The following is a 17,831-nucleotide window of genomic DNA, read 5'->3' as shown; positions in this document are numbered from 1 at the left end:
AATAACAATATACATAAACACTTCTTCCTAGACAACCAATCACAAGATACACAAGATGGTCTATTAAGAGTCTTTTGCTAGGGACTTCCTTGGTAGTCCAGTGGTTAAGAATTTGCCAGCCAATGCAGGGGACACGGGTTCGATCCCTGGTTTGGGGAAGATCCCACATCCCTTGGGGGCAATTAAGCCCATGCACCAAAGTTACAGGAGCCCGGTTATCTAGAGTCCATGCTCCACAGCACAAAACTAACCTCCAGTCACCGCAAATGGAGAAAACCCAGTGAAGCCAAAAATAAATAAATAAAATTAAAAAAAAAAAAAAGTCTTTTGCTAAATGGGTTTTAACCTGATAATAGCAGCTTCCCTGATAGCTCAGTTGGTAAAGAATCCTGGGTGGGAAGATCCGCTGGAGAAGGGATAAGCTACCCACTCCAGTATTCTTGGGCTTCCCTTGTGGCTCAGCTGGTAAAGAATCTGCCTGCAATGAGGGAGATCTGGGTTCAATCCCTGGGTTGGTAAGATCCCCTGGAGAAGGAAAACGCTACCCACTTCAGGATTCTGGCCTGGAGATTCCTGGACAGAGTCAGATACCACTGAGCGACTTTCACTTTCAAGATATAATCACCAATAGCATGCTCTGAGAACCTTGAAACCTTGTAAACAGTAAGTAAAAAATGAGTTGTGTTTTGGTTATAAAGGTGATCCATTAGTAACATATTCACAACAAACTTCTCTTAAAAGTTGCATCTTATTCAAAATTCTAAAACAGCTATTTGAATGAAAATACATTATGTTACTCTGTATTCTCTTTCATCTACAGATTTCAAAATCTTGCTATGGGATAAACTGGGTTACCTCAAAATTCATATGCTGAAAGTCATAATCCACAGTACCCAAGAATGTGACCTTATTTGGGAAAGTGGTCATCAAGGCTGTAATCAGTTAAGATGAGGTCTGATGGGAGCAGGGTAGGCCCCTAATCTGACTTGTGTCCTAACAAAAGAGGAATCAACCCTACTTGACACCTTAATATTGGATTTCCAGCCTCCAGAACTGTGCTAACACATTTCTGTTACTTAAGCCACCCAGGTTGTGATATTTTGTTAAGCAAACCAAACAAACAAATACACTTACCTAAATATTTTTGGGTTCAAAACATTCCTGTCAAGTTAGCCAAGTAGCACCATCTGTATTTTAAAAGTGGTCCAAAGAAATAAACAACTTATTCTGAATAATTTAATCACAGATAAACTTGATTTTGAAATTTAAAGTTTCTATTAATAGTTCAAATTACATTATTTCCATGCCAAACAATTTTTCAAAGTTGGCAAAAGACACACTTCTCTAACCAATCTTTAAATACAAGTGCAAAAGGGAAAAAAGCTTTTGAGAGAACAAGTTGGCAATATGTATTACAATTCTAAAGATGCATGTCCTCTGACCCAGAAACTTTCCTATGGGGAAACAACAGGAAATAATGTGATTTCCAGTAACAGGTACATAAATAAATATGGAATATCCATGTAACAGAAACTGGTGCTTCTATTAGAATGTCTATACAGTATAACATGAAAAGATAACAACATATTAAATGAAAATGCAAACCACAGCATTTTATGTAATGTGTACAGGACTATGTATTTTAATATGGGTATAAAGTTATGAAAATATAAAAAATAGTAGTAGTCAAGCTTTAGGATGCAGGGGAAAAAGTGACTTCTACTTTTTAAAACACTTCTGTAACTTCTAAAAACTTATAGAAATGTATTATTTCAGTAATTAGAAAAAAAGAATTTTTTTTAAGATATTGGAAGTCCCCAAATTATAAACGACCCAAACCCCATAGGAACAAATGTCCTCTGTTTCCCAAAATCAAAATACTAGGGAAATAACAAACACAGATTGATGTTTTCTTCTCTAAGAGACAGTAGTAGTCAAGTATTATTTAAAATGTGATATATAGTTAAGTTAAATGTTGCTCACAAAAATTTATCCTAAGCTTTGTGGAATCAATAAAGCAAGAGAGCCAAACAAGCCAGGATAGATGATGGGTGGAGATAAATTCTAATACCCAAATGTAAAACTTCAATGAATTTTTCTATAGAAAATGTTACAAAGGTTAAATATAATTATTGATAGAATATTATACTTAGGTATAATGTGTTTTAAAGACTGGTTTGAAAACCTATTTATGACATGTAGCACTATTTCCATGAGCAAAGAAAAATTTAGCTTTTAAAGACAATTCATTCATAAATCAGGGACTATCTGGTATAAAACATACAATTACCAAGCATAACCAAAGGCCACAATTAATCTTAACTCTTAATATGGTATATGAGTTGAATGAAGTTCTATCTATATTTTTAATTAAAAAAAAAACTTGAATTCAACAGAATTTGCAAAGCTGTCAATGTTTTACACAGAGCAAAAATCTTGGTTGATGTTTTATGCTCAAGTTATCAGAGTCTAAAAAACAATAGCTATGAATAGCAACAAGCACAGTCATATAATAACAACTACAAAACTGGAGGTCAGAAGAATATACTGGGTGAAAAGCTAACTTAAAGAACCTCCATTTCAATTACTTAGTAAATGTTTAATTCAGTCAGAGCTTAAGTTTCAAAAGCCTCTGCCTACCATGCTTCACTAGTTGCTATATAGATTTCCCCCTTCCCTACTGAATAAAGCAATTCAAAGCACACTTAATATCTATCTCTAGAAATTCAATGTTCACAAAACGCTATACTATGAAATTTAAAAGGTAATGCATAATTGCATCCGTGTATAAAAATATGTCACACACAGCCCAGTATACATGCAGAGAAAAGAGTGGAAAAACAGGGCTTCCCTGGTGGCTCAGTGGTAAAGAATCCACCTGCCAATGCAGGAGACAAAGGTTCAATCCTTGGTCTGGGAAGATTCCAGAGGACAACTTGGGCCAAAGGACAACTGGGACCGTGTGCCACAGCAACTGAGCAAATGGCTATAGAGCCCGGAGCTGTAACTACTGAGCCCACGTGTCAAAACGACTGAATCTGGAATGCTCTAGAGCCCATGCTCTGTAACAAGAGAAACCACCGCAATCAGAAGCCTGTGCACCAAAACTAGAGAGTAGCCCCCTGCTCACCTCAACTAGAGCAAAGCCCAAGCAGCAACACTCAGCACAGCCAGATAAATCAAAAATATTTAAAATAAAAAAGACTGGGTAAAGAAATACTAAATTGTCAACACTGATTATCTACCAGTGGTTTTCTTTCTTTCATGGTTCTTCAACTGTTTAACTGAACAAGTGAAAGTGAGTTGATGCATTTTATGATTCTGATTTTTTAAAAGATGAAGACGTTAACTACTTGGGATTAGTGAATTAACACCAATAAATAATTCAGAATGCTTTTACTTTAATAAATAATGATATTGCTAATTGTGTGACAGAGCTAACAAATTACCAAATGGCCCAAGCCCAATTACCAAATGGCTACTTCACTCAAGGCATGTTATTTCCCTACTCCTAAAGTAAAATTGTTTACTGACACTTTTTAAAGGATCACTAATATAATCATATAATGATCATAAAATATGAAAAATTTAAGAAAATAAAGCCTAAACATAAAATATTTAATGAAAATGCTTATTCTCTAAAATTATTACCGATAATTATCAATAGGAATTTGGAATGGTAAAACTCATTGTCATGAAAACATTTTAGTAAGTTTTCTGATAAAATCAAAATATTCATTAACTTACATGTCTTAGCTGACAGCACACAGTAATATTCATATGGAGATGTAACTAACTAGATTAAAAAAATTCTTTATAATGGATATGTTTACAAATCCATACCCCCCTTTTACACATTCTTGTCTACATACAGAAATACAGTTAACATAAACAGAGAACTTATTATGTGCCTGGCACTGTGCTAAGCACTTTATTTAATCTCATTTAATCCTCATAACACAATAAGGCAGGTGTACCATCATCCCTACTTCAAAGGCACTAAGATATAAACATTTCCCTATTGAACTGTCCTTTTGCTTATAATACTTAAACAACAGGGTTATGTTTTAATAATTTACTTTCAAAATATACTTAAAACTGTAAAAGTACTAGGGTTTCACAATATTTTTTCTTCAGGATTCCTTTCTGGATGGCTAGGAACTGCTGAAATTGCTCTGAACCAGAAGCGAGAAGTAAAACTAAAATATAAAGATTACAATTAAAAAAAAAAGACCCCAATATAAATACATCAACCAAATAGCTGCTTTAATCTCTTTCTAAGACCAGCAAGAATGAACCATCAAAATATACTGGTGGATTTTTTGTTCTGTGTTTTCTTAGATTCTTTCTGTGTATTTGGAATTCATTCATCTCAGAGACAATTAACTATATTTTCTTACTTTCTTTATTCTTGTTGATGACATAGGAAAGGTGGGGGGAAGGGTTTACAGACACCAGAAGTTAAACCCTCTCAGAACTGGCTAATTCCTAAAGATAACTTGCCTACCAACATGCCTTCCACACGCAAACTGACCAAACCAAAGATTATTCCACCAACTATATCCTTATCTAATTCCCACACACCCAACCAGAATTTCCCCTACCTTAAATCATCCCAGAACCAGGTACCAGGAAATAAGAAACCTATCCTATAGAACAGAGCCTGGAAGAATTAATTAGTCAATTCTCAACTGTTTATTCTGCCCAGTTTGCCTCTTCCTGGAAAACTTCAATAAAGGCTACAGTCTTAAGATCTCCCCTGAGCTCTTTTCTGCCTCCTGATCACCTTGGTGTATCTTCCTCTTCAGCTCTGTGTGGCATGCAGTGACCTCCTCTCTCTAGAATCAGTGAGCATAATCAACTTCTTCCAAGCCTCATTCTCATTACCCCTTACAGCCACAATGACTTTACCTTACCACTTCCAATATGTACATTCTTAGAACAGGTATAAATTTTAAACTTTTCATTATAAAGTAGCTGATGACCACAAACTTATCAAAACAAGAGTCTTAACTGTAACTTTCCTCCCTTTCTATGGCACATCCAACAAAATGGTCATTGTGTTCATTCAACACCTTGTGTTCCTTCTGTGATAAACATATGTAAGACAAGGTGTTTAACCGGCAGTAACTGATATGGTAGAGAAGACTTTTACCCAAATAATTACATAATACGAAGATAGCAATGCAACTTACTAATTTAATGAATGACAGATAACTGTGCTAGATACTGTGCAAAATATATGACTTAAGTCCTTATACGACACACCAGGGAGATGTAGGAGATGGCACTTGATCTGGGCAATATTCAAGAGACAAAAACAGAAATATGCCTTAGAAAGATTAAAGATGGATGGATTGGAATGGGAAGATCAGGTAGAAAGCTACTGCCACCGTTCTTGCATAGACTACTAATGATCTAAACTAAAACAAAGAATTTTAATTGAGATAGGAGGAAACTAAGGGCCCCAGGGTTTAAGGAAGAGAAGGTATTTCAGCAGTTTGTTGTCGAGAGCTGGAGACAGCTAACTCACAGTACAGTGGTCTCCATTTAAATTGTTCCTTTTTTGTTCTCCACATCTTCTTGTTTTAAAGCTCCACATTATATCTTCACATTTTATAATCTCAGAAATGTCTATGTGTTTCTTGATTTTCTTAATGTATAAATTTTTCCCACAGGCAAGCACAATATAAGCAGCAAATGCCCCATTTTTTATTAACAGCCTATTTATATACTAAGCAAATAAATTTAGGCATACTGGTATTAAAATAATTATGTATGCAAAAATAAGCATAGAAAGCTGCAGCCAAATGCATTTATTTTCAATTTAAAAGGCTGCTTATCACTTTGGGATGGGCAGGTTTCAAAGTGTGAATAAGCAGGGAAAAAAAAAATGATTTAAGTGTCTGTTCCTCAAACTACCAGTACACAAAGTATACCTTCTGTTACAGACTGAGTACTTCTGTCCTGCCCCCGCTTTCCAAATTCACGTTGAAATGCTATCCCCCCATGTGACAGTACTAGGAGGTAGGCCTTTGGGAGGTAATTAGATCATAAGGGTGAAGCCCTCATTGATGAGATTAGTGTCCTTTCTTAGACAGCTCCCTCACCCTTCTGCCATAGGAGGACAAAATGAAAAGATGGCCATCTGTGAAACAAGAAGCAAGTTCTCAACAGATAACAAATCTAAGCACCCTGATCCTGGATTACTCAGACTCAAAAGCCAAGTGAAATATGTTTGTTGTGTAAGTTACCCAGACTATAGTATTTATGTTGTAGCAGCCTAAACAGACTAAGAAATCTTCTAATTAAGTATTCTTCATTAAACTTTTGAAAATAAACAATGAATCTAACTTCTATCATTTATGTAATTCTCACAAGACAACAAAAAAATCTGTTTTTTCACGTATCTTTAAACTCTAACAGTAAAGGAATTTATTTTATATCTTGCTCCAATACAACACTACCTTTAAGTGAAATAAACATACATTTTGGGAAAATTTGGGTATAACTTTTTAATATGAGCTTCAACAAGGTAAATGAAAACTAAACATAAAGAAGTATATACTTTTATGGTTAGCACAACATCTAGGACAAAGTAGATATTTTGTTGAATAAATGCCTGAGTTTCAGTTATAAATAAAAAGATATTGTCTATCTCAAAGCAAATACAGAAACAGCATATTAGCTACTTCAATGTAAGGCTTACTTTTCTTTCAAGAAAACATTTACTGAGCATTTTCCACATGCCAGGCATTGTTCTTTGCACTTCAGTGTGATAGCTCACTTAATTCCTACAACTACCCTTGGCATGATTATCCTCAGTTTACAGAGGAGAGTACTTAACACAAAAAGACTAAGCTATGTGCCCAAGATAACATAGCTAAAAAGTAAAAGATAAGTGCCCAAGATAACATAGCTAAAAGGGTACAGGGTTTGTACCAAAGCACTCTAATTCCAGAGCCTACTCTTTTTATTTGGGTTTCCCTGCTGGCTCAAACAGTAAAGAATCTGCCTGCAATGCAGGTGACCAGGGTTTAATCCATGAGTCGGGAAGATCCCCTGGGGGAGGAAATGGCAGCCCACTCCAGTACTCAGGCAAGAGTATCTATAAGCAAATTTATCTATAAGCAAGTACATCTTTTTTCTAATCCAAAATATAGCTTTACACACAATGTTCTTCACCTTGCTCTTTTCACTCAATTTATCTTATAATAATGTGCCAACTCCTCCCTCATTCGCTTCCTAACTACATAGTATTTACATTACATTGACTGAATTATCTTACCAGTTCCCAACAGACTGTCGCAGAGGCTTCCCTGGTAGCTCAGATGGTAAAGAATCTGCCTGTAATGCAGGAGACCTGGGTTCGATTCCTGAGTCAGGAAGATCCCTTGGAGAAGGGAATGGCAACCCACTCCAGTATTCTTGCCTGAAGAATTCCATGGACAGACCATGGGGTTGCAGAGTCGGGCACGACTGAGTGACTAACACACAACACTATCGGGGCTTCCCAGGTGGTGCTAGTGGTAAAGAACCCGCCTGCCAATACAGGAGACCTAAGAGATGTGAGTTTGATTCTTGGGTTGGCAAGATCCCCTGCAGACAGGCATAGAAACCCACTTAAGTATTCTTGCCTGGAGAATCCCATGGACAGAGGAGCCAGGCAGGCTACAGTCCACAGAGCTGCACAGTCAGACACGAATGAAGCAACTTAGTACACACAGACAGTCATAATGTTGTTTCTAATGTTTTTCTGTTATAAACAATGCTGTAGTAACACTCTGTATATATACAAATGTAGCTATCAAATAAACAGCTATACTCCTGGATTTCTCGAAGGGTAAGTACATTTGTAATTCTGATATATGATGGCAAAATAACCACTGTAAAAACCTATGAACACTTATTTACTGACAGCCTCACTGCAGAGATGGTACTCCAGTCATTCACAGGTCTTCTGCACTTCTCTTAGTATGAATGAGGCTGAAGAGGACTCATGGTTTAAAAGTCATTTGTATATACTTTTCTGTGAAGTGCCTGTTCCTACCCTTTGCCCATTCTGTTTTTATCGCATCAATTTTTAGAAGTGCTTTATATCTCAGAGATTTACATTTTGATTTTAATAAATATTAAACTTTATACATATTTTCCTGTCTTTTACCTTTGTTTACAGTGACTTCCGCCTAGCAAAATTATTTTTACTTCCATGCAACTTACCTTTTCTATGCCTATTCACAATTCAGAAAGTATTTCCTGACTCCAACAAAACAATTTTTTTGAGGGATGTACATTTTATTGGAAACCTTAAATACTCTTCAGACAGAACCCAATGTCTTCAATCATGGCTCCCATGTGGCCTACAGGGAAAACTGCAATTTCTGAACTAGGGGCAAGGAGAGGGACAGCACAGAGGATGAGTACTTAATTTGCCAAAAGGACCTCCTCACAAGTTTCCAAAATAATGTTTTAAAAATCAGTGTATGTTTTCTTCAAGCACATTTTTATCATTATAGCCTTTGCATTTAAATATATTTGATTCATCGGGAATTTATCCCATACATACATGTCATGAGGTAAATCCAACTTTTCTATTCACTAGCTGATGCTCCTACTTATACCAAGATCATTTATTGAATATCTCTTACTTGAATTTTTTTCTCCATGCTTATGTCTGGGCTCTATATTGTTTTATTGGTTTTAAATGTCCATATGTAGGGCAGTTTTAACTACCAAGGTTTTAAAATTAAAACATGCTATTAACTATATATATATATATATTTCTGCTCTTATTTTTCAATTTTCCTGGCTACTCTGGTTTATTTTTTCTATATGAACTAGAGAATCAATCTGTCCAGTTCCTGGGGAAAAAAATCACTTGGTATTTTTATTAGGATCACATTAAATTACATTAATTTTAGAGAAACTGATAGGTTTATGTAGGTTAAGCATTCCTGTTCACAAACGTGGTTACCATTTACTGAAGCTTTCTGTATCCCTCATAAGTGCTTTCAAGTCTTCTTCATATTCTAGGTGTTGCACATTTCTTAGGTAATTCCTAAGTAGTTGTACCTTTTTCTTGCTATTGTTAAGTACTGACTTTTGATTGCTGACATCTAATTGGACCTTCTTTCCACTAAGTTTGGTTTGTTTTTTAATTGTGGTATAGCTGATTTATAATATTATCTGTTTCAACTTTACAACAGTGATTCACAATTTTTAAAGATTATATTCCATTTATGATTATTATAAACTATGTTAATGTCTATTCATACAAGTATATGTAAATATAATTTATATATAAATTATATTATTGGCTATATTCCCTATGCTGCACAATATAGCCTTATAGCTTATGTCACACACATTAGTGCCTCTCACCCTATTTGCCTTCCCCCTCTTCCCTCTCCCCATTAGTTTGTTTTCTGTATCTGTAAGTCTGTTTCTTTATTATATTCACTATTTTTTAGTTCCACATAGAAGTGATCGTAGTTTTTGTTTTTATCTGTATGACTTATTTCGCTAAGCACAATATCCAAGTATATCCATGTTGTTGCAAATGACAAAATTTCATTCTTTTCATGGCTGAGTAGCATCCCATTGTGTGTATGTGTATACACACACACATCTTCTTCATACATTCATCTGTTGATAGACACTTAGATTGCTTCCATATATTGGTGACTGTAAATCATGCTGCTGTGAACACTGGATTACATGTACCTTTTCAAACTAGTGTTTTCATTTTCTTTGAATATATGGCCAGGAGTAGAATCAGTAGTCCTTTCTTCTTTCTTTGAAGAACCCCCATACTGCTTTCCACAATGACTGCAACAATTGACATTCCCATCAACAGTGTACAAAGCTTCCCTTTTCTCCACATACTTGCCAACATGTTATCTGTGGTGTTTTTGATTGTAGCCATTCTGACAAGTGTGAGGTGATAACTCATCGTGGTTTTCATCTGCATTTCTCTGATGATTAGTGATGTAGAGAATCTTTTCACAGGCCTGATGGCCATCTGGATGTTTCCTTTGGAAAAATGTCTATTCAAGTCTTCTGCCCATTTTTAAATTAAGTTGTTTGCTTTTTGATATTGAAATGTATGAGCTCTTTATATATATATTTTGAGTATTAATCCCTTATGGGCCTTATCATTTGCAAATCTTTTCTCCCATTCAGTAGGTTATTTCCATTTTGTCAAAGATTTCCTTTACGGTGTTCACCAGGTGGATGTTTTTTTGTTTTTTTAATATTTATTTATTTGGTTGTTCCAGGTCTTAGTTGTGACATGTGGGATCTAGTTCCCTGACTAGGAACTGAACCCAGGCCCCCTGCCTTGGGAGCACAGTCTCAGCCACTGGACCACCAGGGAAGTCCCTATGGTTTTAATTTTGATTTTGGGCAAGTTATTTAACCTCCTGAAGTTGTATTTCCCTCACCTATAAAACTAAGCTAACTGTACTCTGCAGGATGGATTTAATACTTTCGGATAATGTATAAAGGATCCAGCACAGTGCCTGGCACATAATGGTGGTTACCGTTATTTTCAAATGTTCGCATCCTAGTACCTAATATATTCTAAATAATATTTCTCATTAGTAAGTTTCTCCAACTATGAGGTTAGTATCTTTCTTCCCCCCTTTACACTGTCATATTAACTTCTAAGTGTTTCCTTCCCCCCTTACTCCTAGTAGCAGATGCTTACTCAGCTCCCCAGCTGAGTGCAGAAATAATCTTAGATTCAGGCAGAAGTAACAGCAACCTTTCAGAATTTTACCTAATTACTCTTCAAAAAGTAAGTGTAGGTCCATGAAGTTCATTCTTGTCAGATAGTCTAGTTATGTCATCTATACTTGACCAATACCTTGATCAAAAATCAGAACGTATACATGTGCTGATTCATAAATACTTGGGATCAACTATGAGAAGCCATCACAAACTCCTTCAAAGAACTTATATGTAAAGAACCAAAATTTCCTCCAGTTGTTTTCAGAAGCTCTCCTTCTGAAATCAAAACCTGGTAGGGACTTCCCTGGTGGTCCAGTGGCTGATACTCTGGGCTCCCAATGCAGTGGGCCTGAGTTCAATTCCTAGGCAGGAACTAGATCCCACATGCCACAGCTAAGACCTGGAACAACCAAATTCTGCTTAGGGTCTCTTTTAGTCTTACTTTATTCCTTCTCTCACTTTCATTTCCCTTTCACAAAAGCAAGATCATTATCTCAGAAGGCACATTTCTCAGGGGCTCTTGCCTACATGCCAGCACACACACAATTAATAGTTAAAACTATTTCTGCTTTCAACTATTTCACAACTTCTATGTGACGTCTTGTGACTTCAAAACCTTTGTTTGCAATAAAATCTGGAAATCATAAAGTCAGACATAATTAACTAATAGGTTTTTGTCAGTTAAATGAAGCAAATGAACCTATTACTAAAACTCAAATAAGCAGTCTATCAAATGGCACCTTACAAATATAAACGTTTTAATTTTATCTATATATAAAAATTCAAGTTTACAAAACAGATGAAATAGAGCAGGCAACCATTTAGATTACTTCAAATTTACAAAGGTGTTATATTGCTAGGTACTTTATTCTTGAAAGGCTGGAACCAAGGAGAACATTAAACTACTATGAACTGAAGAGTAAACAAAATTTAAAATAAAACATTTCATGCCATTAGTTCTATTGTTTCTCCTCACTTACAGTACTGAATTTACTGATTAAATATTGTTACCAAGTTCAAAACACAATTCACCTCACCAAATCTTTTCTCTCTCCTCCTAAAATAAAACAGTTAACATTCCTCCTCTTCCAGGATTCCCTATTTCTATTCATGATTCAACCAAGGATCACACCTGGCTCTTCCCTTTACCCTTACCATTCACTTCCATCTGGTTACCAAAGCCTGTCCACTCTTTGTCTCTCTAATCTCATGCTCCCTTCTTGTTTTAAAGAGCTACTCTCTTAGTCTAATTAATTTCTCTACCTCCAAATTCTCTCCCTTCTATAAAAACCAGATATGACCCATTGCAAACTACAGATACCAAAGGATATCTACCAAATTAAATTCAGGCTCCCTAATTTCATTAACTCTATAATCTGACCTCAATTTTACTTTCTAAGCTTCTAGCTCACTATTCGCAGACATTTCAGTTAACTGAACTACTATTCTCTCAATAGGCCTCCTATCTGCCTATTTCCATTTGAGGTGCTTTACCTATAAAGCACTCTTCTTCATTCTTTCCTCCTTGAAATACTATATATTCTCCCAGTTCATATGCTATCTTCCCTTTAGAAACTCATCTACAATCCACTCCATCCCAAAGGGTTATACTGTTCATCTCGACACAGCAGTCTGTTTATGCATTTATAACACAGCATATTTTACATGCATTTCTACCTATGCACTTAAAAGAATTCTTCCCTTCTAGATCTTTAAATGATAATGATCACATTACACTTAGAAACTTATCAAATAATATACATTTTTAAAGTTTCATTTATAAATATTTTCTAATGAGTTTATCAACTTTGTCAAGTGAGACAAAACTGTGTTAAATTTTTAAAAATAAATGGTTATTGTTGCTTTTAGATATGCTAAAATTAAAGATGTTCTTTCTCCTTAAGAAATAAACAGGGAAGGAAATAAAGACTGCTGCTGCTGCTAAGACACTTCAGTCATGTCCGACACTGTGCGACCCCACAGATGGCAGCCCACCAGGCTCCCCCGTCCCTGGGATGCTCCAGGCAAGAACACTGGAGTGGGTTGCCATTTCCTTCTCCAATGCATGAAAGTGAAAAGTGAAAGTGAAGTCGCTCAGCCGTGTCCGACTCTTCGAGACCCCATGGACTACAGCCTACCAGGCTCCTTCATCCATGGGATTTTCCAGGCAAGAGTACTAGAGTGGGTTGCCATTGCTTTCTCCGAAATAAAGACTAAATTGATGTATATGTTCGTGGTGGCATTACTTACAACAAAAATCTGGAAACAAATTCCAGAAAATAAGAGAACACAAATTTTGGTATATTTAAATACTGAAATGTTAAATAATCATTAACAACATCCCCAAACCATAATACCATTTTAAAATGGTATTTTAAAACCATAGAGAAATACTTACTAAATTGTTATTCAATTATTACTGAAAAACAGTTGAGAAACAAGAACATATTCCCAGTCCATAATCAGAAATATATTAATATATGAATACAGGAAAAACTGTCAAATGATGGCAGTATTTGTCTGTGCATGATGGCATTACGGTTGATTTTTATTTTCCCTATATTTCCTGATTTCACTACCAAGAATATGTAATAAAACCATCAAAAACTAAAAATGTGTTATTTCAAAACAGTGACACCCAGCAAAAGAATAAAATGAGACTAAACTTAGATATTAATAAAGAAAGAAGGTATTTTAAAGTAATGTGAAAAACACATTACTAAAGGATTACAGAATGTTTTCTTCATGGCCTAGAAAAGCTGAAATAAAATTCTGCAGTGCTAGAACTGAAGAAAAACGAGTAATTTATGTAAACAAAATATTATGGCTTAAAGAAAGCCATCAAAATTCAAGAAATTTCCGTTTTAACCAAATTAACTCCAATAATACAATTATACTCAGCACAGATTTTTTTCTTGCATGTAAAGTAACCATAACGATTCATCAAGATATAAAAATAATTATTGCCTTTTAAATTCCATCAGCATGGAAAAAAAAAATCCATAGAAACTGAAAGGAGAAAACCATGGGACCTTTAACATGGTTTATTTATTAATGATTTCCACTTTTCTACTTACTAACACAATCCTAGTCCAAAGAAACCCTATTAACAATGGCTGAATACATTTCCTCCATTGTTTTAATATGTATCTCACATATCTGATACACCTTTTGCCTACGAAAATTTAATATCTATGAAGTGAGACTTTATTTCTTCAAAACAATTTTAAAAATACATGAGGTTTGTGAAAAATGACCTTTTACAACAGTGCTACACTCTTATGACATACTGGGGACATAAAACTCAAAGAATACAGTCGGCCCTCCTTTTCCACGAGTTCCTCATCTCAGCCAACATGTGGATGGAAAACACAGCTGACCCTTAAACAACATGTTTTTGAACTGCACAGATCCACTTATACATGAGTTTACTTCAATAAATACTCGTATTTTCATTTTACAGATCTTTAAGTGTAGGGAAAAGTTTATGTTCGATTAGAGATCACAGTAGGTGGAATCATAAAACTAGGGTTTGATTTCTGATTCTATACAAATTGTTTCTGCTTCTTGCCCTTGGGTGAGTCACTTCAATTTGTTTTTAAGGTAAAGATAACAGTATGGGCATTTGCAACTGCATGGAAGATCAGTACACCTAACACTCATGTTGTTCAAGGGTCAACTACATTTGGGGGAAAATAAATTCCAGAAATTTCCAAAAAGCAAAACTTGAATTTGCCATGCCAGTAGTTATTTACATTATCATTTACACTTTATTTATAACTATTTACATTGTACTAGGTACTATAATCCAGAAATGATTTACAATATATGCAAAGGTTATATGCAAACACTATGCCATTTTATATAAGGGACTTGAGCATCCATGAATTTTGGTGTCTGTGAGGGTGCTAGAATCAATCCTCCATGGATACTGAGACACAGACTGTACTTATTCAAAGGCAATGGAAACTAGACCACCTAGGCTGCCGTTTGTAACAAGAATCCTTAGTAACTGCTCAAACTGTGAAACTGAAATCTTCCATACTCCTGTTCTTTCAAGGAAAATATGTGGTTCCATTTCCAATCAGATAAAAACACTAACATATCAAACACAAAGACAAAATCATTGGTTCCAAATCATTTTAAAAAGCTTCTATTTGTTAGACTGCTCAGATTAGGCATCTACTACTATTACTGCTTCTCTACTGGTTAATGGTTTTATAAAGCATTCTCCAAACCAATGCATCCTACAGAGAGATACTATGGTAGACTTGATACGATGTAATTAATCCAAAGTTCCAATGTTAGCCACCAAATCTGTTGTGCCAGACAGTTACTATGGACCTTGGATAGTAGCACAGCATAGCATTAGCACAAAGGGATACAGAATATGATATATACCAGAACAAAGAGAAAGAACTGGGTGTTACCACAGTTAAGTTTTTGCTCCTTGGTTTAAATATTCTTCATACCACACACGGTTATAAGGAAGTACCAAAGTGGTATCACAATGCAAGCATCTCGGTAAAATAATGATTCATTTCAATAAGCCATCAACAGAATGGCAAAAAAAATAAAAACAATCTGTGCATTAGAATTTGATCTGCCTCAAATAGAATATACTATTGTAAATAATTTTAAACATAAGCACAATTTAGTGAATAAGGTAGGAGACTGGGACACTTAAATTTTCAGATTCAATTTATAGCTTTTCACCAGTCACCTGCTGTTTTGACAAGTTACTTACCAACTTGTGCTGCCATTTCTCCGTAAATTTATCCCCTAAGATGAGGATAATTCTTGCAAACTGTGTCACAAGCATTTTGAAAGGAACCATGAGTTATTGTGTAATGCTCTTGAAATTCCTCAGATGTAGGGTCCTACACAAAGTAAAGTATTATTATACATCTCTCTAACAGTAGTCAACTGTTTGCATTATGATTTTTTTTCCTACCCTCGACACCGTGACTCTTGGGACACTAACGTTTCTCATAGTAAAGCGTCCAAAGCAAGCCTCCATTCCTGACCCAAGTAATCATTTTTTCAAGTCTTTATATCATCCACATTTTTCTCTTCCTTAGAAAGTATTGTGAAAATTGGGAGTTATAAAGCAGCTTCTTTGGTATTATATGCTTTGATTCATTAAGCAATATATGGGATAATTTAGAATTTTTAATATACTCTAATGTGAATAATTGTATTTCCCATATTTATATATATATTTTCCTATATTTTTTTAAAATTTCAACTTTTTTTAAGGAAGTCATTTATGGATTTATGCTTTATGAACTGAGAAAACAAGTCAGGAAATGAAGAAGCAAGAGAGGCAAGCAAATTACTGCTATATGACCAAAGTGTTTTCATTGCAATGATCAACAGCAGAAATTACCATTTAGGGACACAAAAAAAACAGAATCAATGCTCATAATATTTTTATCTTCTGTAGAAGAGTTGAGCACAAGCTATAATAAATTTTCTCATACTATTCAAAACTTTATCTACTGCTGGCTTTGCAATGAAGTTAGTCTTTGGTTCAAGAATAAAATACACATATTCGAATTTTTAGTTTGTGCTGATAGGAGTATTATATCTGAAACAGAATTCTCAACCTTCTTACATGGTTCCTAAAATGGCTTCACTTTGAATTTATATACAGGGAAGGGACTAGGGAGGGATAATAAAACGTGATGTCTTCACCGTATAACCTTAGTTATAAAATAGTAATTTTTGAGAGATTTTTTAAAGCCCTCAGAATTACATTAAAATAATGATGGAAACTAGCTTCCTCCTAGATGAATCAATATTCCTCTACATTCTAAACATGGCAGGGGCAAAACTTTGTGGGATAAAGATAAAAACCACAGAATTTAGAGTGATCTAATGTTTGCTACTCTAGTGATTAAACTCTTTTAACTTCAGCTTCCTCATCTGAAAAAGGAGGACCATAACACCCGTCAGCTGATACGAAAGACTGCTGTTAGGATTAAAAGAGATACATAATCCATTTGAAAGAACTTGGTACACCATAAAAAGTTATTTAAACAGTCATTTTAACATAACTATCACATTATTTGCTAATTATGGATGTAAAAGTTTAGCACTATGTCTAACAGAAAACAAAAATGTGTAAAACATATATTTAGGACCACGGACACCAAATCTTATCTATGGCTAGAAAGTGAGTCAGTAAATAATCTTAATAAGAAAAGTATACTTCCTAAATGCTATCTTAAGATTTCAGAAGCAAATTTAGAAGTACAAAAATAAAACAATTTTACTTAGGTGGACTGACCTAACACTTTGAAGATTAAATATACTATCTACCTGTTAGCTATGAATTAAGGAGGAAATTGAGAGGTTCTAAATTTTAAAAGGTTTAAAAAATTCCTATGAAGGAAAAATATATACAAGAAAGTGAAATAGATATACACTTCTCTGCAAATAGTTCAGAAAGTAGTAGTAGTGATAGCAAGGAATATGCATATACAAGAGAATGAAGATGAACATGGACTTAATCTGTCTTCTTGGTATAATAAAGGAAATCAGTGAACTCTCCCCAAGTGGTTACTAGAATGTCCAGAACGGAAACTTCTCCCAACAGGCCACAGGACAAATCTATTTACTACACTGTAAGGGGAGAGTCCTCCAGTAGGTTATCATGCCTCTCAAAAATAGCTTATCTATGAATAAGGCCACCTCTTCCCCTTTTACTCCTTAATATTTAGTATGCTTATAAAGTGAATCTCTGTAAGAAAACAATTCTTAGCTCTCTGTTTGCTTTCTTCATGACTCAGGTTTAAGGCTCTGATGAAGTGAATGATGTTTATTATATGGTCCTAAAATTCAACCAGACTCATTCTGTTCCCAGGAGACTTGAAAAATGAATTAAATAAGAAAACCTCCAAATCTTCTAATTCATTTCTCAAACTCACAAATGTTTTAAAAATGGTTAGGGAAGAAGCACATTTAAATCATTAAGGAATTATTTCAAAGGGAAATAATTTTAGTTAAAAACATTATTACATTTTCCACCCAACCCCTTTAAATCAAAACTGAGGTTAAAAGATTAAGTCCCTTTCGGAGCAACTACCTCCGTTTGA

General features: G+C 34.8%; 1 protein-coding gene and 1 long non-coding RNA gene across 29 annotated transcripts in view; both read right to left on the bottom strand.

The window, feature by feature from the left end:
• HERC4 (HECT and RLD domain containing E3 ubiquitin protein ligase 4) overlaps positions 1-17,831 on the bottom strand; it is a 129,599-nt gene that overhangs the window by 106,958 nt on the left and 4,810 nt on the right. For 2 of the 28 annotated variants that reach the window (XM_081568918.1, XM_081568919.1), the window contains exon 1: positions 15,479-15,611. The exons of the other annotated variants lie outside the window; for them this stretch is intronic. In XM_081568918.1, coding sequence (XP_081425044.1) covers positions 15,479-15,494 — 16 coding nt within the window. In that variant the 5' untranslated portion in view covers positions 15,495-15,611. Of the gene's footprint in view, positions 1-15,478; positions 15,612-17,831 lie in introns of those variants that run through there. 28 annotated transcript variants of the gene reach the window in all.
• LOC145537914 (uncharacterized) lies at positions 9,745-12,884 on the bottom strand. The gene is made up of 2 exons (XR_014076496.1): positions 11,058-12,884; positions 9,745-10,360 (listed from the first exon to the last, which is right to left on the bottom strand). It is a non-coding gene; the product is annotated as an uncharacterized LOC145537914 (long non-coding RNA).

Source organism: Giraffa tippelskirchi, chromosome 2 (assembly GCF_054371585.1).
Source record: "Giraffa tippelskirchi isolate mGirTip1 chromosome 2, T2T-mGirTip1v1.2.pri, whole genome shotgun sequence".
NCBI classification, from domain to species: Eukaryota; Metazoa; Chordata; class Mammalia; order Artiodactyla; family Giraffidae; genus Giraffa; species Giraffa tippelskirchi.
The sequence above is the reverse complement of the archived record's forward strand: the minus strand, read 5'-3'. Positions and strand labels throughout refer to the sequence as shown.